Source organism: Haliaeetus leucocephalus, unplaced genomic scaffold (genome assembly GCF_000737465.1).
Source record: "Haliaeetus leucocephalus isolate CR32 unplaced genomic scaffold, Haliaeetus_leucocephalus-4.0 Scaffold228, whole genome shotgun sequence".
NCBI classification, from domain to species: Eukaryota; Metazoa; Chordata; class Aves; order Accipitriformes; family Accipitridae; genus Haliaeetus; species Haliaeetus leucocephalus.
This window is the reverse complement of record NW_010972664.1, coordinates 6,958,057-6,983,324: the sequence shown is the minus strand read 5'-3', so window position 1 is coordinate 6,983,324 and position 25,268 is coordinate 6,958,057. Positions and strand designations below refer to the sequence as shown.

Below are 25,268 nucleotides of genomic sequence, written 5' to 3'. Positions count from 1 at the left end.
AGGGGTATAAGAAAATCTGCTTTCACTGAAAAAGGACAACATGTGCAACTGCATGTTTACTAACATTAATCAATATGCATAGAAAGGAGAGAAAGAGGAAGTGATAAAGAATTCAGTCCAGCAATTAAAGATTTTCCTCCTCTTCATAATCAACATAAACAGTTGATGATCATCATTATTATTTTCTTTACAAGTTATTACTTTAAAACCCCTCCTTTTGAACCTATTATTAAAACCCTTCAATGATTTCACGGTAGAATAAGACTAAGGAAATGAGTATGTTTAGAAGAAAATAGCATCAGTGATTTTCAGCACTGTGCATAAGGGCAGGGTAAGGCTGTCTGTAGTTTGTGCTGAAATGTGAGATCAGAGCTCACACATGAAACACTGCTGGTTTGACCCTGAACACAGGGAAAGTGCTAAAGTGCTGACCCCAACAGGCTTGGCTTTGCACCTGAAATCTTAAAAAAAGAAGAAATAAAAATTCTTGAACTGTTTTTAATAGTAACACAGACTGCTCCTTTTAGAGGAGAGACTTTTTTTCCTACGTCCTTTCCAGTTAGACTGCTGCTTTAGCCCAGCAGAGAATAAATGACTTAAGACACAGAACATGGAAGGCAGATCTATAGTAAACACAGAAGCCATGAAGAATTTTTTATTTTTTTGCCATCTACTGAGAGGCTCTGGAAGCCCCTAGTTCTGTATAGTCGTCATATTGGCTCCACACCGTCTTCCGTCTGGCTGTGAGTACATTAAACATTGCTGAAGAAAATGAACATGGTTTGGCAACAAGATAATTCCTAGATGCTGGAAGAATTCCCTTAAGGGCTGCTGGAAGTGCACAAAGCTTGGAGCATCCTGAGGATGTGGAGTGATACGGAACTGTGCTGTGTTAAACCATGCTTGTACCCTTATTTCCTCCTGAGTTAAAACAAGTGCAGAGTGCTGGGTTAGATTAATTGATAGCAAGAAGAGGCTTTAGAGGTACTAGGTCCACTCTGAAAAACCATGTAGGAAGTCCTACACTTGGTAAGTTTCTACTCTGCTCTGTTGACATCAAAGGCTGTTCTATCCATTTAATTTTCTGTTATTGTTTGCAATAGTCCTTCCCTGTCTCCCATGCATTGAGTGTTTTTAATGTAAACATGCCCTGGCAATATCATGTTTAAATAAGTAAGAGACATGTCAGAATATCTCAACAGTATTGGTATTGCATATTTAATTCAAAAGCTTGCATGTGCTTTTATAAGTTTCTCTTCAAACCTGCATGCCTTACTGGGAAGAATTGTGTTGGAGTTGAATTGCACATCATTATCTAGTGCTGATTAAATATTGATGTGTTATACCAGTTTATTTTTAAGCTGTTTGGGATGAATCCCCAGCCAGTGTAAATTGGCCCACATTTAAGGCAACAGAGTGAAGCTGATTTATACCAGCTGAGGCTGTGTCCTTATGCCCTGTTAAAAGCTCAAACTATCCCAAAATTAGTAAAAAACAGGGCAAGAATTATGAACCCAGGCAATATTTTTTTTTCTGTTTTTAACAGAAGAAAAATAGTACAGTGATCTTATTTCAAGACTACACCAAAGATTCAGTAGTATTTAAAATGTATACAAATATCCCATAGCTCGTATTTAGACTAAGAGGTAGATGTCATATTCTAGGAACAGTAGTGTGGAATGATGCTAATGGCAGTTGCTAAATACATCTATTTGCCTGTTACACGGGACACAAAGGAGGGTTATAGCAATGGCAGCCGCAAGAAGGCTTATAATATTCTTTTCTTCTTTTGCCATTCTATGTTATCTGTCTTTCAGTGCATTCCTTCTGGAAGGGTATGATGGAAAAGTGGCGAGAAGTAAAAAGATCAGTAATACAAAACTTCATGTTTACAAAACGTTAGCTTTATCATTAAAGGCATCCTCTGTACTTTGATGGAAGCATTTTGTACTTACAATTTAAGATTACCTGGCGTTACTGAGCAAGTAGTGGAAATTCCAGGTGAGGTGATTCAGCAAAATAGGGGTCAGGAGAATGCAGCTTGCTTGCTCTCTTTCTCTGTTGTTCATGCTAAAAATACCAGGGCATATGGCAGCATATTTCAGCATCTTAATATACTAGGCTCCCTTGAGGACAGAAAAAAAGAGGAAACTTGTGCAGTTGAGCCAGAAGTAGATTACAGAACAGTGTTGCCAGACATACAGAGTGCTGGCAGCAAAGCCTTTAGCAGTCTGTGTCTTACTTTGCCTAAAGGTTTTTCAGTGATATTTAATGGGCCTCAAAGAAATGGAAAACAAAGCTAGTGAGAATGAGGAGTGGTATAAGCATTTTTATAAATTAGTTGTCATTGCAAGTAAAGGAATTACACATATTGCATTAGGATATCCACTGCTTGTATATGTACCTTCCAGTTTTTCCTTATGACTCTTAGGGGTCATCCCCCTGCTTGAAATAATCAAAATGCATATTATAATTACACGGTTTTCCAATATCCATACACAGCAAGTACAAGATACTTACATGTAAGTACACTGTATTTACCTATATTTTTGCATAGTTTTTAGTGTGTACTTTGTGCCACTTAATAAAAAGCATTACTCGTTATTTTTGTTGTTTGTTTTTCTCTATTAGACAGCTTACTCAATTAAAGTTGAAGTAGCTGGATTTTTGGTATGTTCATCACAGATTACCAGTTCCTAGGAGTGTAGAGATTAGACACTTGGAGGAGTCTGGGTAAGCGGTGGGGGAAGCTGCAGTATGAACATGAAGTTTTAAATCACCTCCTTAATTAAGAAATGCAATTCTTAATTCTTAAATGCAGATTTATGGTGCTAATTTAATAAACTTACCTTTAATTTGAATGGAATTGTAAAGGTAAGAACTCCATTTTCCTTTTGGTAACACTTTACAATAAGTGGCACTAAATTACACTATAACTGCTATGTTACAGGGAATTACATGTAACTACACTGTAACTGTTGAAATAGCTACTGTACATGTGCGTACATGGTAAACTCAGTGCTGTTACAATCATGAATTACATAATTACAGATGATTCTGTCCTTTCTTTTAATTGAAATAGTTATATATATATATCATACTGTAATGAAAATACACAAGATGTTAACTTTCATGTCTTACTTAGAAAAATTGGTTTTCTTCATGTATTCCTTTAGAGGGAGTCTCAGTGCAAGACGAACCATCCTTAAGTAATGTGGAAACTTTTTAAAGTGTTCTAGCTTAAATTCTGAGCCTCAAGTTAAACATCAGGTTCCTTAAACTATTTCTTGGTTTGTCAGATGACACTAAAAGAGAGGGAGGATGCATCCCTTGTCTTCTGATGCACCTTTTTCTTATTCAAATCATGAGAATGTTCTTGAAGCATTAAAAAAAAACCAAAAAAACTACATCAAAAAGTTTAAAAATAATCAGCAATCGACACCGTAAACAGTACACTGGCAGAAACTAGCTACCTGGTCTTGAGAAAACTACTCTGCAAGTGCGTGGGGGAGAGGATGTCACATTTTAGGGAGGGTGGTTCCCATTCAGAGCCTCTATTTTACACATTCGCTGGATACCTCACACCATAATAAAAGCAGTATTTCAGAATGGGATCTTGGACAAAGGGAATGGATGACTGGCTTTTAGCCTACTGAATGTCATTAGTGTTGAGCCATGGTTCTGCTTATAAAGAAGAGGGATGCCTCTTTACACCTAGTGTAGTAATTTAAACCTGTGAAGACCAGACAGGCCTGCAAAGTGCTATCCAGGTAGAATGCTTGGTGTGGGGTTTTTCACACCTGCTTTGCACAGATGCAAGGGACATCATCAGGTGCAAGATAATGGAAGATCAACTGCGTTAAAAATGAGCACATGTGAGAAGTTTTCACTGACAACCAATGAAATAACCTATTTTAACAGTACAATTTATATCTCTTTTTGCAATGTTTAAATGCTGCTTCTAAGCCACTGGAGAAAATGGTTTGATATGGTTACCCCAAGGGCAATCCTGCTTTTGAACGTCCTACCTGACCTTGGTTGGGTAATGGTTCAAGTAACAACCCTACTATTCGAGCAAGCTGGAGTCAGGAAGAATGAAGAAAGGTGTAAACACCACACTGGTGGGGAATTCCACTTGAGCAAATAAGGCCCTCATCCAGGGAAGCACTTATTTTTAAGCATATGAATAGTGCCTTACAGTCCAATGGAACTTCTCCGACACCTGAAGCTGAGCATGTGCTTAAATGCTTAGCTGAACTGGGCCCCAGGTCCTGAAATAAAACCTTGTCATATGTGATACTGTACTAATGTAACTCACTTTTTTGCTAATGTAACTTACTGTTGTGACAAGAACCCATATTTTTGGTATTAAACTGAATTACTTCCTTTGCCAGCCTTTTACATGTGTATGTTTTGAAAGACATGAATATCTTGTAAACCTATACTAGTTTTCAATGTGTCTAGTAGCACCTACCTGGTTCTCTCAAACTACCATATTATATTAACATATTATTGCATTTTTCCACAGATGGGTATGGAGTGAACTGTAAAAACAAGCATGCAATCACATCAATGCAGACTTATTTCTTTAAAATGTCATACTGTATATGATTTATTATGTTAACACTCAACCACATCATATTATTTATGTCTGTATATTTTGAAAAAAAGTGCTGCTTTGATTGACGTCACCCTTCTTTCTTAGAAATTAACAAGATAAATGCTTCAACAAAAACAATTAAAATACTCTAATATTGTTCTTAAAAGGTTTATACTCTTCTGATAAATAATCTGACACAGCACCTTTATCTTCCATTTTACCATACTACATGATGTCATATTCCAAACTCTCCCTTCCCCACACAAAAATAAAATCCCAGGAGAAAGTCCTTTACAGCAGACCATCATGCTTTTAGGCTTCACAAGTACAGCAATCAGAGAGAAATACTCTTTTGTCAAAGGTGCAAAACTTAGGAGCAAGACAAGCTCCAGCTAGACTAACTTGCGTTCTCCAGTGTAGAATCATTTCCGAGAGCTGTTATAGCAACCTTTTTATTTCATTGGAAGAGGAAATAAGCCAATGGGCTTACAGTGTTTTGTTGCCATATTTAAGAGCGTGTGATTTTTCAGCTGTCAATTACACAAAAAATTTCAGAAATAATCCAAACAGAGACTTTCACTGTGGAGCTAAAAGCATGGCAGGAATTCTCTATCATTCACGGTGACATAAGTTTGTACCTCACAAAATGCATAGACAGGAATTTAATATAAAGAATTAGTCCATTTACTGTATACACAAAACATATATCTTTTGTTTTAACACTTCTATTTTTTCTTTTTTTTTTTTTCTTTTTTTTTTTTTTTGGCAAACCAACATAAAGAAGCAGCTCTGGAACTGCCAAATTAAAAATTGAGAATTTTAGCAACTCAATAGTATTTTTAAGGATAGTAATCAAATGTGGTTGTAATTTAAAACCTGAGGCTGTGCACTGGTTGTTAGCTTAAAACTACCTTTCCATATAACATTGTGCTTCCATTGTATAACAAAGAAAAAATTAACAAGAACTAGAAAAGTTTGCTGCTGAACAGTGCTAGGACATACAGACAAAAAAATACTAATACATGTTATCTACTCAGAATATTGATTTGAGTCATATCTAAAGGGATATAATGGACATTAGAAAATGCTTACTTGTGACTGACTTAGCTACTGCCAAAAAAGTTAAATATGTATCAAATAATGTTTAATTGAATTTGTTATATGCACTATATACAGATACTAAAATGCCTTGCAGTTGTGCCCCATGAACACTTCTAATTTGAGTAGGCAGGTGAGTTCATGTGAAGCTAATAAATTATAAACCCAGAAATTACTCAGCAAGTTCTCTAATTTTGCGATCCCAAAAAGCAGTAAAAGGGCAGGACAAATTTGTTTCAAATGAAGCACTATTATCTAACTTTGCAGAATCTGTATAGCTATTCAGCATGTTTTTACCACTGAAACATGGCACTGTTGTCAAGGTACCATTTAAAACATAACAAAACAAAGCAAAACAAAATAAAAAATTCAGTGGATAGCTTTTTCCCACCAAATCCAAGCATACAAGAAACTATACCAAAAAGATTTCAGCTTGTGTTTCCTAGGGCATATGTTTCAAAAACAAGTTGCTTTTTGAATTTTAGATAGACATGTATAAAACATTCTTTGTAAACCTCTAATCTTAGACTTAACATTTTATGTAAGTAAATTACGTCCTCACCTAATAGTATTTGTTATGAATATTGTTCTATGACACACTAGTGGGGACATGATAAAAGAAAACTGAAAAAGAAGAAAGCTGCATAACATTTAAAAATGTAGAAAACTTGGATTAAGATGATGATTAACATTGTTAAGGCTGTATATTCAAGCACTGTATGTTAAGAGAGCAGTGGATATGAATTTTAGGCAATAAGAAATGTCCTGCTTTACGCATGATACTGTAATTATAGAATGATGATGTCAACAGCTGACTGTTGGCATAAACTGGCTACTTATGTGAGTTAATAAAGATAGCAGAAGATGGCAGGAATGAATTCTGAGAAATGATAGCCAGTTTTCTCCAGCAGTCAGCCTGATAAGCAAAACTCCAAGATTCTAGCTTTGCATCTAAATGAAATACTCTTTTTTCTCCTCTGCATTGACTTGGCTGCCTTCTGCATTGATAATGGCTGTGTCGGCATCAGGTGCGTCTTCAGCTCCCTTTGCTTCATTTGTTAAATATGTTCCTATAGGAATCAGTACAAGAGAATAGAAAAGGAAAAAAAAGAAAGATTAGGGTTTTTTTAGCTTTACACTGCATTATAGGATGTACTTTTCTAACAATGCTCCAGTTGCTTCATGAATGGACAAATATTTTTTACACAATTTTAGTATACATCATGCAGGTATGCTCAACTTTCTAATTTGTCTAAGAAATACTTATAGTATTAATACTGATAATGGACATACATAAATTCCAGTATAACCACAATAAATTAAGGAAATCTCTTAATAAAAATCCACTTTATCTAACTGCAATAATATTCAACATATTTTGCAATTACAGAATACATGATAAAATCTTAGTTATTTCATGGAACGGGTACCCATAAAAAAACAAACCAACTTTGATGACTTAGATATTCATAAGCGCTTATTTTTTAAAAAAAAATGGCCACTGATTATTTTTGTATTTCTGTTTTTTCTTGATCATATCTATACTTTAATTGTACAGAACTTCATCATAGTCATTTCTAAGAATTACAAAGTTGAGGTAGTTTTATTAACTAAACCCACTCATAATAAACTATCACAGATATTTTTATGCTGAGGATATGAATAAAAAGAATTGTGTACAATAGTTAACTTTCCCTTTGTGAAAAGCATTATTTATGTTGGCATAAGTTGTATAACTTCATTCAGGAAAGTAAAACAAGAGACACACTTTCACTGGCTCATTAAAAAATCTTGGTTTTCCCCTGCACAGTCCAAATAAATTAAAAAGGTGTTTTTATCACCTTATGTCTGCTAGCCATATGATTATCCTATCTGAAATTAGATTTAATGAGTTAATACCAACACTAATACTCTCTTCACTTTTTTTGGGGTGGGGTGGGCTGGGTAGGGAATCAAATAGGTCTACAAGCCATTCAGAGGTTAAATATCAAGAAATTATTCTGGAATTACCTAGGTCAAAATAGGATTATAATGAAGCTTAGTCAGAAGTCAGTGTTACTCCATGCCTGTTATCTCTAATGGTGGAGGGAACTGAAAATGAAGGGAGTAGAATTCTTAAGGTGAAATCTCTGGATAAAGTAAAGCTTGGCCCAGGAATGAACCCCTTATTCCAGTGGGATCATTGGTAAAAGTAACTGATCTGAAAACTCACCACCGGCTTCTAATATTATCTTTTAAATACATACTTAAGGTATTAACACAATTTATTAAAATGAAAAATCTTGTTCACTCAATACATATATATATTCTGTGGAATTGATATACTAGTTAAAACTATGAGATCATGAAATCAAGTGTCTAGAGCTAACGGCCAAAACCAAGGGGCACTTTTACCTCTTCCTCTCTTTAAATGACTCACTTATGAGATGACCTTGGGCATGTAACTAGATGTCCTTTGCCTCAGCCAGTCCACTGAAAACTGGCTAAAATTCACAGGGACTTCACTTGCGACGGGACTGTGAACTGAGCTTTCTTGTTCAAATCGTTTAGCAGACGGGGGAAAGTGAAAGAGAACAGCACTCCCAGGTGAAATCATGCCTTGCTTCCAAAAGTGACTGAACTTCCACTAAATCTGTCATACCTTTATGTCTTGCCAGGTATCGACCAAGGAGAATTATAGAACATAGTGTTACAAAGACAACTACAGCCACTATTCCTCCTATAAGAGCATGGTCAGGTCCGGTCTGTCCAGCCAAAGCATTTGGATCTAGAGGGAGAAACAAAAAGCAAAAGTGGTCCTACACAGACAAAAATTGACAGAAAAATTCACAATACAAAGTTTTATAACAATCATCCTGAAAATAGGGCATTTCCCTCTTTAATATTCAGCATGGTTATTCCCACTTTTACTACCAGTATCTTATCAACAACATAGTGCTGCTTGTATTCCCACATTGTTAAAGCCCTGAGGACATCACAGTTATGAAAAATATTACCTTATTCTTCTTTGGCAGAGGTTGTTAAATGGGAAAGGTTTCTGGTTTTGTCCTCGTCATTTTACAACTGAAAACCTGGCCATAGCTATTTATAGAAGGAAAAACAAGGAACTGAGAATTGGGGATCAGATAGCATCAGCAGAATAGTGTCTGCATAATACATAATTTATAGAACTGATTCTCAGTGGGGAACCCTTACATATTCTCTTCCTCTCATTCTTATCCTATTGCACCACAAATAAAAAGGCAGATAAAGTGCAGCCATGCCAAGTTCCTCTGCACATGGCTGAGTCTGCATGAATTTGGTCAGATAAAGGTATCAGGCAACCTGAAAGATGATCATTCAGTCTCAAGCATCAGTCTGTGAATTTACTATGAATACTCGATTAACACCCAATGTGAGCCAGCTGTAATAGCTGTAATGTATTAGCAGGTTCATTTTACTAACTCTGGGCAGAGCACTAGGAACACTGCCAGATTCAAGCTTTCTGTGCTGGTCATTTGCCTGTTCTGTCGCCTGGTGCTTCATAAAAGTAGCAAAGAGGCAATCATGGGAAATGGCACTACTTAGGGATGAGTAATTCTTTGGAGCTTTTGAACAATGAACCAGCAACCTGTGACTGTTAACTCACCTGAAATATACAAAGACAGTAAAAATTCAATCTAAGTATCATGGTAAGATTTCTATTTTAATGAAAATGCCTCTGCTATGAAGTCATAGTAGAAGATGCTCTGAAGATGCTATTAGCATGTACTGTATGTTGCAGTCAGTCCACTCTCACTGGTTCAAGGGCATTTCCCTTGTGGGAGCTGCTTATATTCTACAAATAGTTTGCAAACAACTTCTTTGCTTTGCAAAAAGGAACAGCAGGAGAAATATTTACACAGAAAAGAGGGCACCTCTGTAAAGATGATAGAAGGGCCTCTGACCAAGGAGGTGTGACTCCATGATACCACAATTACGTTCTGCTGACCAGGATCATTGTATAACAGTAAGATGTATAGATATATCTACATACACACAAGTGTACATAAATATAACATTATATAGACGACATAAAAGAATCATGTTTTCCCCTCCTCTTGTAAACTGTCAGGCATACTGAAACTACACTTTCAGGTTTGCTGGAGCACAGAGTGGTATGGCCGCTGTTAGAGATACAGTTCTGCTCTTAACGGTCACTGAACCCATCAAGCATGGCTTTGTCAGTTATTGCTGGCATTCTGAGGTCCCACTTCTTCCTCTTCTGGCTGCTAAGAGGACTTTGGGGAAGCTGGTGACAACACGTCTGTGGACATAACGGCAAACAGTTGGTATTGGCCTCAAAAAAGCTAGAATCACCTTATAAAGTCAGCTGTGACTGCCCCCTCTGTCTCCACAAACCTCCTGGCATGGTGCTACTATTGGTGGCAGTACGCCAAGTACGCTGAATCAGTCCAAAGTGATATCAGCTCTATTTTGGTGATTAAAAATGACCCCGAGTTCTGTGCGCCAGCAGCCTTGGAGGGAAAAGCAGGACAGCTGAAGTCTTGCCTCCTCAAAGGAAGAGCTTGGAGCGTAGAGCCATCCTTTCCCACTCCTTGCAGAGGCTCTGTTTTCCAAGAAGAGTAAGGAGGAGGGACTGCTCACTTGAGAAAATGGAAGGTGACAGCTTGCTGCAGGATTGTCAGCCTGCTTGAGCCATCTAGCAAATTCCTCCTTCTGTGGCACCTGTAGCAATGTTGCCATAAACCCTCTCCCCGCAGCAAAAAGGTAGCACCCATTTGGGCACTAAAGAGCACCAGCGTCCCCAAGTGCTGCATGTGACCTGCAGGAAATGCTCTTCCCCAGCACTGGGCCAGAAGCAGCATGAACATGTTTTCCCACTAAAAGCTAACTCCTGCTAGTATACTAGCAGTAAAATTAAAGAACAAAAGGAGATATTTTAAGGGATAATATACTACCTGATGCAGAGTATAATCCAGAGAAGGGTTAGCACAGCACTTTAGCTAGAGGCATTTTCTGAAAAGGTGATTGCAGTGTACAGCCTTAGCTCAATACCCAGATTTACAATGTATCTCTTCTGTGAGCTTCAATAAACATTATAGATAAATACTCGGATGAATATGCCTCTGTGTTTTCTTCCTCAGGTGATTTCCTATACATAGCGACTCACTCCTCTGACATACCTGATGTGACTACATGAAGTGATCTGAAGCCAGCATAAATATAAGGTTCCTACCTGTTAGTGTGGATTAATGAGATTCTACTGCTGCTATAGGTTGAAATTTTTAACTTTAAAATTAATTTAGGTATTCATTGGAAGGCAAAGGTACTATTGTATTTCTGCTATAATCTCTTAACTTTGGTATCAAAGCCAGATGATATTGATAAGTATTGCTAGACAAGTTTGTCCACAAAAAAACTTGTACATGACTTGTGACCATTATATTTCCACTGAACAATTTATTTGTTGAAAAGAAAAAAGGAAAGAAAGGAAAGGAAGGAAGAGATGGAAGGGAAGGAAATAAAGGAAGATCCTCAGAAGTGGCCAATATTTTCTTGGGAAACAAGCATTCTTTCATCTCAAAATGAAAATCTGTACAAAATAAACAATATTCTGAACAGGAAGTGCACCTCATAGAAATAGTGTCCTCGTAGAAAAATAATGTTAGCATTAAATATAAATATGCTCTACATTATGCATAGAGAGTAATGCACTATACTTTTCCTTTTCATGAAATGACCTAAGCACCATGAGTGAATTATAGATCTGGGGCTATCTATCATTGTATAAATAATTACTATGTCAAAATGTGGCTGAACAGTATCTGAAAGACAGAAATACAGGGGTCTGGAAACTATGCCATTTTGTATTTTAGGTATTTATACAGTGAACATGTATAATTATACAAGTGTTCTGGGCATTTGGATTAGCAACTCCCATTAAAGTTCCTGAAAGTGCTAAGTCTGTATTTGGGCACTGACCACTCCACAGTTTGCTTTCCAATAAATAGAACAGTATTCAGATTATTTTTAGGTTTCCATTATAAGCTTCATGGGCTTTACCAGGTAAATCCTACCCTGCCACATACAAATGAAGCAAATCCTCCAGCAAATTAAATCTTAAGTATGCAACTGTGCAATATATACTTATAATCCAGCTGTTTCAAAACAAACAAACAAAAAATTAGATTACTCTGTTCCTGTTTTAAATATAGACTGATTTTTACTGCATGAGCACAGGCAGCTACAGTAGTCATGGCCTTAAACAGTGAAATTAAAATTTTGTAATTAGACTAGATCTTCTTCAAAGATCAGTTCTTTTTCTGTTTATTTCATCCTTTGACGAGACTAAGGAAACCTTATAGCAAGATAATTACACAAAAGCTCAAAATCATCTTTTTTTTTTTCTTTATCTCCTAAATTTAGGAAGCCTCTTTGAAATACTGATTGCTGATGCTGTGAAGTTGCACCCATTTTTAACTTCTGGGATTTGCCTGTTACTGTTTGTTCACAAACCTACAGAAGTCACACACTTAAAATGACTAAGAGGAAAAAAAATGTATCATTCATTAAGAAATGAAACACATCAGATAAATCTCAGACCTATTAAATAAGTAGAAATGTGCTTTTTATGACCTGCTGACGAAGTTTCAGTGTAGAATATTTTTATGTGAATTCACATTTTAGTTAAGCAGAGAAATTTTGGAACAGTTTTTCATGCTTTTGCATAAAGTATATGTTAATTATTAATCTAATTTCATTTTCTTCCTGCATAAGTTTCCTTCTTATTTATGCATAGTTGACTTGACTGAGCAGGCTGCAGCAAAGGGTCAGATAACCCTTTCCTGAGCAGAGGAAGAACAAGCACATTTGCGAATGCTGAGATGGCATATTTTGAGGAATATATGCTCAAGTAGCCCCCTTTATTGCAGAACTTTATTAACATGTATTTTTGGCTCAAGTGCTGAAGTTTTAAAAAATCACTCAGAGCATAAGATGTACCCAGGTTTGAGGCATCCAAAATAATAATTTGTTTTGACCATTTCTACTAAAAGAAAAATTGGAAATAAAGGTCCTAATTTGCTGTGGAGCTTAAATAGCATTCACAAAATGAAGACATATTAAGCAGATGTATTATTCAATAAATTACTGTTCCTTAAGGCTGGGAAAAGGACAGGGATGTCCCATTTCTCAGAGAAGTACTGAAACCACCAGCCTATAGCCACCTTTACTGATTTCATGAATAATCAATTGCTCAGGCAAAGTAGACCAGCTCCAGCATGGGCTCCTGGGGCATGGCTCCATGTTACAATTTATGTGGCAGAAAAATGTCTTCAAGTGACTCCTGCTTCTTTCCCCATATTCAGGGACTTGTTACCACCCCCAGCGCAACTTTCCAGTACTTCATACTTTTGCAAAAGCAATTGTTTGAAGGGCCTGGCTCAAAATCAGATCAGTAAAGCAATGTGCATTTTAGGGGGGGGGGAACACAAAAAGCACAAAAATTAAATAAATTGCTCTGTCTTATTTGAAGGGCTGTTGAATTGTTGCAGATGAGGGCAGGGTGAAAATGAGTGGTGGGAGCCAGTGAATGTTTCTGGAGAAAATCTAGCAAGGAACCACAAATCATGAGACATTTATACCTGCACTACTTTTAAGTGCCTTAGCCAGAGAAGAGCAAACTGCAAAAACTATGGGAAGCAAGTAGTTTTGGATTTTGTGGAGTCCACCAGTGAATGTAAGTTAAATTAGAAATATTACCCATTGAAATTTCTCTGCATTGCAGCTTAATTTCCTAAGGAGAGATAGCTTGTGTAATCATGCTCTCTCACTCTGTCCAAATTACTTAAGACCATGGATCCATTACAATGAGTTTAAGAGACAGTAAAGATCTGAAGATTATTGTTTTCCTATAACTAACCTGAGAGGACAGGTTGCTGCAGGAGCTCAGAACTTATTAGATATCAGAGAACCTATAGGAAGGATGCCTTTAGAAAAACCCTAACAGAGACAAAAGCTTCAGTCAAAATCTGTGCCCAAGAATCAATTTTTCATTAGAGGTTTCTCTCCATTGCGAGTATTTTGGTGTCCAATACAGTACAGAGCCTGTCTGAAGCTTTTCACGTGGTTAGGTGGCATTTATAACATCTGAGCCCTTCTCACCTCACCTTTCTCCCTTTCCCCCTATACCCACTCTTCCTGCTTCTCTTCCTTCTTGTCTCATAATGGGTCAGCTCACACTGCAGTATTTGTATAAATAAGTTAAAAAGGCAATCAACCATGAGGCTCAATCTCATTAGAAATCAGAGAAGATTTTTTTCTGCAGCTTATGGAACAAACTTTGTTTTAAAAATTTATTTAGGCTAATATAATTCACCAGATTTAGCCATAGGGTCCATATAATTTTTAACTGTCCCACAAATGTAAGCTTTGGAAAAAAAAATTAAAAATTAAAAAAAAACCCCAAAACACAAAAAGCCAAACCAAAAAACCTCAATGATTTGTCTATCATCAGTAGGAGAAAAGACTAAAATAGGAACTTACTCACAATATGGATAGGAGGTAGGACTGAAGTGATAGCTGACAAGGTATTTGCTTTAGGAAAAGTGGCAGTAGTGCTGTCTGTGATAAATGCTGGTAAGTAGAATTTACCCATTTTCGCATCTTAATTTGGGTACCCCAGAGTTCAATTTCCCTTGCTTGGCCTGGAGTGCTGAAACAGGTACTTTTAATCTCATTTTGTAATATATTGCTAACCACTAAAATACATGCACGTGAAACTTGTGAAAGTATTGTTAAGGGGGAAAAGAAAGTTTCTGCACCTTCATTTAAATTGCAAAGAGTAGCTGCCCAAAGGGGCTGGTTGTAAAATTTGTTGAAAATGTGTTTTGTTATTAACCAATTCTGAACTCAAAATAAGTGACAAGCTTCTTTTTCCTTCAGTGCCTGAAGCAAAGAACAAAACAGTGTACTAATACACAGCATATATAAACTGCTATTTTAAAGTACAACATCATCAACCATAGAGAAGACAGGCAGGAAAAAAGTTACTTGTAAACCTTCAAAGGTATTGATAGCCTTTTCTTCCCGTGTTACTGCAGTAGCACATCTGGCCCATTTTGTCTCTAAGTTGTTTTTTTCACAGTACTGAATTATATATACTTTCTTATTAAGAAGACCCCACATCCCAGAAGGATAAAATTCCCACAGTAACGTTTCAGCAGCTGAACCTACAGCTCCTTTTGAAGAGTTCATGTTGTTCTCGTGAATCTAAGACTACTTTCAGTGGAGAGAAACACCCAAATGTCTTCTGATATGTATTTGTAAGCAGGTGGCCCTTGTCAAAGGTAAATAAAAGCATTACTCATACCTATTTATTTTGTAAATGTATTTTTTTGCAATGCTAATAAGAAAGCTGTATACCTACAATGTTAAGACAAAAAGTTTAACGATATTTTTCAGAGTCCTTAGAGCCTTGTTCCAGATTTTGTCTCTTGTGCCATTGACAAGTTTTTTTTTCTTTTCCTTTTTTTTTTTTTTTTTGTTAATGCTGCTTTAAAAGCTCCAGTTTCCTGAAGGGAACAATTCCTCTAATTAGAGCACTTAAAAGACTTTTCTTATTGCAATATTATATTTTTGTCTGTCAATAAACTCATTAATTGCTTCAGACTTTGTCTTAGGAAAAAAAGAACTAAAATCTGCAAATTTTTGCTTTAATCCTATTTTCTGTAGAGGATAATTAAGTCAGTTCAGGGTTTGGAGAAATACTTGCAGCCTGTCCAGCTATAATTTCTGGCTACTGAAACAGGAGGCTGCAGGGAAAGAGACAACTGGCACAGATGACTGTAGAATTTCCCTGTTAAGTTTCTCTCCCTGAATGAGTCAACTGTGGGCTGCAGTGACAGGCAGGTGATGCCTTAACTCTGCTTCCAGCATTTTAATTTTCATCTTCTTGTGAAGCTCCAGAATGCTCAGTGCCTCCATTGCAGGAAAAAAAAAAAAAGCAAGCAGATTGAAGTTTGGAAACTTCAGCCTATTAGATACTTCAAAAAAAGTAAAAAAATAAAAAAGGGAAGAAACCATCCCTAGCTAGAAAATCAAGATGCATGACTTCCTACTTTGTGAGAAAAAACACATAAGTGTCATCTTTCTTCTGATGACTTTCCATCAATAAATACAGGAGGATCCCTGATCTTCTTGGTTTTCTTCATCAGAAAAAGTACAGGCACCAGCTGGAGTAGGTGTGTGTGCATGCACACAACTCCTTTTCCTGTCATCAGAAGTTAATTATCTATACAAATAATGAACCATTCTCTAATTAAGACAGAGACTGGAGATGCCAATGTACTATTCTGTTCCCATCCTTGTAGTACCTTATAGTTGTGGCTTTTGGTCACTTCCTACAGACTTCGGTTTGCTAGAGAGAGTATGAACATGATTGTGTGGGAAGGGAGCATAGAAAATGTGCTCAGCAGAATTTTCTAAGCATAGGCTTCTATTGCTGCCTGCTGTCACAGAGGTTGGGGCCAGGCACTCAGATGGTCTCTGGCAGCCTTATCTTTCACATACCATGAGAAAGCAACACATTACCACCACAACTACACATCATGAACTATGGTGAAGATTGCTAAGAGACTAATCACTCAAAGTATTTAAGGAAGTTATTCTGCTAACCTTAAAGAAGTCTCAATAGCTTAAGCCTGCTAGAAAGGAGTATAAATGTTTCCACTGTGACTTTTTTGCCACTTTGTTTTTATGTTATACAAACTCCCTTACAGATTGCTTCTCAGAGCTAATCAGTACCACTGCAGAGCTCAAATAATAAATACTACCTCAAATAAGCACTGCAAGAAAGACATGGAAAAATGGTATGAAACAAATGGAGAGGTTCAGTGAAGCACAGAGAGAGAGACAAAGCTGGTCCCAATGGCAGAAGCTAGGGAGGAGAGGGCTTTCTCACCAGTAAAGCAGAGCCACAGACATAAAGTTAGCCAAGAACATGTATGGTTGTATAAGGATCAGAGAGGCATGAACAGATTCACAGTTGCACAAGGTACATTGTACTGAATATGTTCATGAGAGTTTTAAAACCAAGAAGAGCAGCTTTAATTTAATTGAAGAACAGCTCTAATTAAAACTTACTCTGTGATGGAAGAAAACCTATTGTTCAAATGAATCCTTTATGCTTGTCATACTAATTTTTTCTTACCAAATCAGATTAGAATAATTATAAGCCTATAATGACATCAAAACACCCCAGTAAACCAGCCACTTGCAGCCAGAATCTGACACCTTATTCATGCTGAATAGCAATTTAATCTGTCGTGGGACTACTCAGTATGAGTAATTGTAACAGAATTTCCTCTTTGCCAGTTAATAGCATATTTTATCTGTCAATATATCTCTAGAAGATTAGCCAGGCATGCTTGCGGTTAGGGTAACCGATCCAAAAGAGGCTGTTGACTGACCCAGCTCATCTCAGAAACAGAGATGTGAGAGACATTAGCAGAGACAGTCTGTTGTAATGCACAGAGTAACAGAAAAGAAGAGTAAATTATTGATAGGAAGGTAAGCACCCCTGTTAATATATGAGGCATCTTTTATAGCTGTTTTAATTAGGGCATAAAATCTTATGTAAATACTTTGGGACAATGGCAATATCCATTAGTGAAGTACCTGTCCAAGCAATAAAACTACCTTCAATTTGTTTGAATTTTTGCCTGTGGTTTAATTGAATGCTATCCATTCTTTATGCCAACTCTGTCCTAATGGAAACAAAAATATTTTCCCCATTTAATAATGACATGCTTGATGGAATTCAATATCTTAACCAAATTCTCCTCTGGGAACATTAAGACTTCGTTGTTTTCAGATGCCTTAAAGTTAAATACCATCAGCTATTAGTAAGAGACTGTTTGCTCTTAATGCCATTGATTGGTAATGGATTTGCTAAGAATAAGGTTGATCTTTGCTTTTCTAAAGGTTTTTTGTATTCATAAAAAAATAAAGCTACACAGTTTTTGGTTTATGGGCCTTTTTTTTTTAACTTGGCAGCATGCATTCATTTCCAGCAGCACTCATGATCTCTATTGTCAGCACTGCTAGCTGCAGTACATCCAGATTCTACCAAGGGGGTCACATCCACACTAGTTTGCAACTGACAGATTCATTTCCTACCTTCTCTTGAGACAGCGATGAGGACTGAAAAAATCAGAGGTCCACTGTAATTACTATGTATATTTCAGATTAAATAAATGTGATAAAAGCCTCCATCTGGCTGTTGATCAAACGTGCAGAGGCAGGCTGATTTTCAGTGACATATTACAATATGTCTCTTGTAGCAGTCCCTAATGCTATCCTGTAAATTACTTACATTTGGGATTACTTGACTACGGCAGACAGAAGTATTACTCACTGTTTAAGTGCTGCCTACTGGGAGTATGGGAGACGCAGTCTAATCTTAAAGTTGTTAAGCAAGGCATTAAGAAATAATGGGGCCATGTTTATTTTACTAAATGCTGATTGTGCTCACACTATTTGAAGATGGCAAACCCATTTTAATAGTAGCCTTAGCCTGTTCCTGATGCTGGAATGCTGCAAAAAGTCTAATGCTGGTGAAATAAGTGTAAAAGTGGCATGGTGGAACAGTTCTTGAGGAGAACTTTAAAAATCAGAAAAGTCCTGCAAAATATGTCAATAGTTTCAAATTATACTTTATCTGCTGAAAAAAATGCAGACACCTCTCTGAACAGAAATTCAGAGATTCAGGGCCTTTCATTAAAGAAAAATCCCAACCAGCTACCCGAAATAGAAACAATAGAAATTTCAAGGAAAAAAATAGAAAATGATGCTGCCATTTCTCCATTTACTTTACACCTCTCCTTGCAGTGGTGGCTGCAATACATGGAAAGTCAAAATTTACTACATTACTGAAGTCCTTTTAAAAAACTTATGGTAAGAAAGAATGGCTAGGGGAAAATGTGTCTGGGGTATTCACAGAGCAACTAATTGCGGTTAGAAGGGCTGTTCTTTCTTACAATTTACAGCTCTTTGAGATTTATAACTCACAGAATAACAACAAAATGAATTCAAAATTGAAAATACCAGTACTTATTTTTAAAAAAAGACCTCCTAGCCAAACTATGGATATTTCTGGTCTACTGTATCACATTTGCACTTCTTGTTGAACATTCATTCTGCCCAGAAAGTGTAGCAGGACACTCTGTGTAAATCAAGGTGCTGCCCAGCAAGTAGATCTTTGGCCCTTTAAATTCTTGTTGTAAAGCCCAGCAAAAAGCCCTTGTTGCTCTATAGCTCTTATAAGGACAGCATCTTTGTACTGCAGTGGTTAAAATGGTTTCTTTCTAGCCATTGGTCTGGAAAAAGTTCATGGAAGCATTCATGAGTCTAGGAAACATCTCACGGCATATTTTGCTCTAGAAATATTCTGCTCATCTCCTATTTGATCAATCCAACAAGTAACTTTCCCTTCCTTTCCCTATTCAGTTCTTACTCTGTTTTAACTGCATGAGATTTTCCATATTAAACCCTTCACCCTAAATTGTTTCATTAGCCTACATCACTTGGCATCCGCTCTTACTTAACTGAAGTGGTTCATTAAATGACATTTCTTCTTAAAAGACCTCTAAAAACTTAGTCTTCTCTTTAGGAAAGCATGAACACAAAATGTGAAAGCAAAAAGCAATGTTCCAAACAAAGCTGAAATTGACATGACTTTTCCAAATGCCACTGCTGAGCAACTTTTCTTTAACTCTTTCCTTCTTCCCTTCCTTCCTAATAAGTCTGTTCCCTTTACATTATAGCCATGTAAGGCACATGATGATTCTCTCTGAAGTATTCTGTGTGCTTAAACTGATTAAAAATAAAGATGCACTCCAAAAATGTGATTCTGATCATTATAACATTGTTTGATGCAGAAGCTTTTGTTAGTCAGCAAAATTTTAGTTATGACTATCTCACTAACATCTATAACAATATCATTCCCAACATGAAGCTAGTAGATACTACATTCAGCAGAAAAACAGAGATTCTTTCTGAAAGGTTGAGTATAGGAAGCCATATGTGGATATTCCAAAGTTTCTGGTGTTACAGCCCTTAATTCAGTAAAACAAGTAAGTATGCAACAAATAGGACTTAAAACAAGATTAAGTGCTTTTCTTGAGTTGGAACTGGACTGTTAGATCCCAGTTTCAGTTTACAAGACACTGGCTACCAAAGGAGACACAGATAAACTAAAGAAGGAGCTAGGATTCCTTTAGCTGTGAGAAGCAGTGTTTCTAGCCTTCCTTGCCCTCTGGAAAGCTTTAGCAAGCCACTCCTCCTCCTGCGGAGGTGAGATTCATGAATTCAGAGTCCATTGCAACAGCTTCTCTCTGACACCAGCATGTCTGGGTCTGGCGCCAGAAGCAGCACTGAGCCTGCGGTGCTGGGCAGTGCATAATCAGAGAGTCCCCCTCGCTGGTAGCAGCCTCTCATCAAAGCGCCGCTCTTGTCACCTGGGCCAAGGAGGCAGCATGTGGCCTGTTCCTGCACAATCTATTTCAGTACTTAAGGTGGAAAGGGTTTTTTTACACCTTGCAGTCCAGCGAAATCATAAAAATGTACCCTTGCTCTGCCTAGTGATGACAGTCTGCTCACAGCAATGTGTAAGGCCCAGAGGTTGGTGAGGTATCCCTCCAGGACACCATGCTGGTGACAATCCGTGAGAGGAAGGTTAGTTTTTCCAGGGATAAGCATGAAAAATCAGGTTTAAATCCTTGCCATGCAAAAAATACCTGGCTGTGTGCTTTGGCAAAGTGTTTTCCTTATCTGTGCCTCAGTTCCCCTAAAATAAATTGAGACTCATGAACAATGAATGATCTTGACTCATAGGATGACTCCTAGAACAATGAATGATTTTGAGATACCGTGGTAGTAGGGGTAAGGCAGGTACTTCACCTATCCTTACAAACTGAGCATCTATTATTATGTGCTTGCATAATGAAGAAATTAAAAGCTGGATGCCTTTATTTCTGACATATGAGACTGAACAAGATAGCTTTACACAGCTACCTTACTAAAAGTAATCCACACCAGGTAATTGATGAAGATAAACAGAAATATGGGAATAAGCCAGAAATAGGATGAATCTACTTCCAGATTGTGGAAACAAACAGAGAAGTATCAGGGATGTTGTTAAACATTGTTAACCAGGTTGACATGAAATAACCCTGAATTTAACAAGAAAAGTTGTTGCATTTTAATAATAGAATCATTGAAGATGTATGTCAGCTGATACAAGAACATAGCTGAGAATTAACATTTAAAAATGAACAGCTATAGTCTCCTGGCTTCAGTATTCTTTTTCGTTCCAGTAATGTCTACTTTCTCATAAGTGCTAATAATTTATGTACTACAATTAAACTTAGAAAATTATGATTAAAACTTCTTTATATTTAGTTACGCTAACTTCCTAAAATCTCAGGGAAGCATTCAAAGGTCAGTTCCTTTACCTGTATGTTAAACAAATTCAACAATACAATTTGGAACTTTAAAATTACATGAAGCAAGCAAACCTTCATCTAGCTGTGAAGGTTTCAGTGAACGGTATTACAAGGTAATCCTACCATTTTCATGACAACTGAGCAACAAAAGCATCATAACAATCACACTAGAAGACCCATAAAATGTTACTGTTTAAAAATAATGTGTGTACAGGTACAGTCATTTCTCTTAATAACTTTAGTAACTGTTCAAGCACATCAACATGTTAGATATTTCAAGGGACGTTTGTGCCTTTCATTGCTGCCATAGGGTATAAATGGTTAAATCTTCATGGTACTATAAACTAGTATTGTTTCAAAAGCTACCATGACTCTGCAAATATGAGCCATAATATAATATATATATAATATATATATAAAATATAATAAGCATGACAATCCTGGTGAACAATACACAAAAATAAAAGACAGCAGCAAATTCATAGCCTGCAGAGGTTAGCTAGTTAGTGGTTGCCCACACTCATAGGCAGTAAGGGTCAACAAGGTGGTTGGGGGTTGAAGCACATAATATATGAGGAGATACTGAGAGAATTACATTTTTTCAGTCTTAAGAAGAGAGAGCTAAGGGAGGAAACATTATTGCTATCTTCAGCTGCTACATGGGAAGGAGAAAAGATGATCGAGCCAGACTCTTATTAGAGGTGCGCACAGATGAGAGGCAATGGACACAAGCTGGAACGTCAGAAATTCAAACTAGATAATAAAAATTTTTTTTCACCACAAGGATGGTCAAACACTGGAACAAGTTACGCAGAGATGCTGCGGGTTCTCCATGCTTGGACATATGTAAAACTCACCTGAATGAGGTCCTAGGCCACCTGATGCACAGTAGCCGTACTTTAAGCTGGGCTTGGACCAGATGATCTCCAGAGGTCCCTTACAATTTATATTATTCTACAGATCTAGGAAATGGGTCATAAGCTACCAAAATGAACAATACATGGAAAAAAAAAAGATAAATAGCTTTTCCAGATTTCTGCATCTTAAAATGAACAGAGTTAATAATAAACCACCATCCAGCAGATGGATGCTAAGATCCTACTATTGTTTTAAGATGTACTGTTCTTTCTGTGTTGTCTTACATTGTTGCCATCACTGTTTTATTCACATAGTCAAAAATTTAACAGGATCTCCAATTACTTTTCTCCTACCTTCTAGTAATGGACATGTTTGAATAAGGGAGCAGGAGGTCATATAAAACCTTAAAAATTATGCCACAGAAAGCAGCTGTATGTTGGCAGAGGAAAACTCTATGTGATATAAAGGGCCTTGTCTTCCTCTAATAATTTGTTTTTTCTTTAAATAAATTTTTTTCTTTATCTCAAAAACAGGGTCACAGCAGTCATTCTGAAAAAAAAAAATCCATACTAGATTATTTCAGATAATGTTTTACAAACCATTATACATAATAAGAATGTCAAAGATCAGCAAATTGTTCCAATGGACTTTCCATCAAATTATGTTTACAATTACTGAGAGGTTAGATTTGCAAAAAAATGAACTGACTTTTCAGCATTCTGCAGCAATTGCAGCATTTTCAGTCTGAGGATTTCAGTTTTATTGCCAGTTTGACAAAACTAGTGTAATTCTGTTTTTCTCAGGTATAGCTAGGTTTATTTATAGCAAGGTCAACTCATTTGAAATCTCTTGTATCTCTTTACTCACTAGAGAAATGGTCATGCAAGTAAAATTCAGGATGGTGGTGTTTCTCTGTAATAGCAGTAAGAACCAGCAACCACAGAAACTGCTTCTGTGCCTGTCAGACTTGATATTCAATGCACATAACATTTAATAGATAAAATTATACTGCAGCTTATCTCCATGTAATAACAGTGAGCACGCATCTTTCAAAGTACACTGTAGGCCCAAACACAGCAGGGACTTTGATGGGACTACCACATGGAAGCCCTCATCTAACAATCTGACAACTAAATATATGGTCCAAATCTTCTCCACAAACCTGCAGAGATAAAATTCTGCTGCAAAAATTCTGATCTGAAATTTCCCTCCACCCCCAGATTCTGTGGGAAAACATTCTGGAGTACATCAGCCATCTCTCTTTTCCTCCTGCTCCCCCCAGTCCCTTCCTCTTTGGTAATTTGATTTCAAGGAAAGGAAAATTTCTCAGAAAATCTGCTAATGACATAGTATCCCAACTATATTTAGGAGTATGCTTCCACACAGTTTTCTGTGTCTCCTGCCTTCCACAGCTCTAGCACCATCCTTCTTCTCTGTTACTTTGTCAAGAAAGATGCTAAACAGCCTCAGCAAAACTGTCATTTAAAATCACTTCCCCAGTGCCACAAGCAACTGCATTAATCCTGTTATTGCCTTGCTATTGTGTTGTTACTTCCTGCTATTGCTTTGGAAGTTAAGAAGTTTTCCTTGTCCCAAAAGTACGTTCCATGAGACGTCTTGAATTTTTTTTCTGTTCAATGTTACTGTGTACTCAGGATAAGAACCAAATGCACATTTCAATATCTTTAATACATCTTAGGTCAAATTTGAGCAACAAAGTCATGAAGTGTGGTCACAAAAGCATGGCTTAAGCCATTTAAAGGACAGCGAGACAAATGTGTCCCTGACAAACACATCCTGGGATAACTAATATGCTGTACTGTGCATGCCTAGAGGCAGCACTGTTTTCACTGAGCTGATCATCTGTGTACCTGCCTGCTCCATAAAGTTGTTTTAAATTCACAAAGTAGGTGTCTCTAGCCCTAAGTTTCCTGAGGGCCCAATTGATTTGTTTTACCTCAAGAATGTTAAATACACACTTGAAAACACTGAATTCACATCAAATTCTACTAGCCACAGACAATTTTATTCAAGATGCAACATGAAGAGGAGCAGAATCATTATGCCCCATTACGTGTGGAGATTAACAGGGAATATTAAAATAAGTACAATTCTGGCATGCATGGAAGAGGGTTAAACCGCCTGAAAATCATAAGGACATCACCACAACAAAATTACATGCCATGGCCATGACCATCTTCGCACTATGAGACAGAAATGAAGTCAAATCCCCAGAAGCCAACAGTAATGTTATCTGAGAGACAGGATTTTGTGACCTTAATTTATGAAAACACCACTTTTGAATGGAACCGGATTGGAGCATAGGTAGAGTGAACACATGAGTTATTGTGCCCAAAGAACAGCTTGAAATGCCTAATTCGTCCTCTTCTACAGCTGACTGCCTAATATCATGCACTGAGTATCAGATTGCCTCTTCTTTGGCCTCGTTCTCTGTTGACTGCATGTCCCTAGAAAGGCAAATTCCTCCTGGGCAAATAACTCAGAAGATGGATACAGTGATACATCTCTTGTCTCATCTCCCTTTCATGCATGAGCAAGTGTAAGCTGACTAGCAATGGTATGATTTGGCCATGTACATAATCAAAATGTTCCAGCATTCCTAACAAGATATACACTACTTTCAGCTGGGTAGTTCCTCAACAACACTTCATCTGTGAATGGGAATGCTGTATTTGAATACATCATACATATAGGACATAGTGTCACTAACATGTTCTGCCACTTTCTGTAATGATTAGTTTGATTCCTGACTGTATGTTCAATAGAATACAGACACTCAGTTAAAATCTCTCTCTCTCTCCCCATCTCGTACCTCTTCAGAGGTGTGTACTTCTGACACAGCAGTTGATTAGAACATAAAGTTTTTAAGCAAATTTATATTTAGTCGATAGGGTACATTACTCATTTACATTCACACTATTCAGTTTAAACAATTCCATTTTAGCATCTTATGACACAAATTTATAGTTCATTGACTAATTTTCTATACTGTTAACATTTTTATGGGAACATAGAAGAAAATAGTGTGTGTGAGATCTTGGAGAGTTTTATTCTAAGCACTGCTTTTTTAACAGAATTTATTTTCTAGTTATTAAAAGAAAACCTGTAGAAGCTAAGAAGCAAAGTTAAATGTATATCACATTGTCTAGTGTTGCTTAAATTTGTTCTTTGAAACATCTGCTTTTCAAACTTTATTTACTTGTCTG

General features: G+C 36.9%; 1 protein-coding gene across 1 annotated transcript in view; it reads right to left on the bottom strand.

Annotated features, from left to right (window-relative positions):
- Positions 1 to 4,583: 4,583 nt before the first annotated feature.
- Positions 4,584 to 25,268, bottom strand: part of CADM2 (cell adhesion molecule 2) — a 187,926-nt gene continuing 167,241 nt past the window's right edge. Inside the window, exons 8-9 of the mRNA XM_010567639.1 lie at positions 8,340 to 8,465; positions 4,584 to 6,768 (exon numbers count right to left, since the gene is read on the bottom strand). Of these exons, the coding sequence (XP_010565941.1) occupies positions 6,650 to 6,768; positions 8,340 to 8,465 (245 nt within the window). The 3' untranslated portion in view covers positions 4,584 to 6,649. The remainder of the gene's footprint in view (positions 6,769 to 8,339; positions 8,466 to 25,268) is intronic.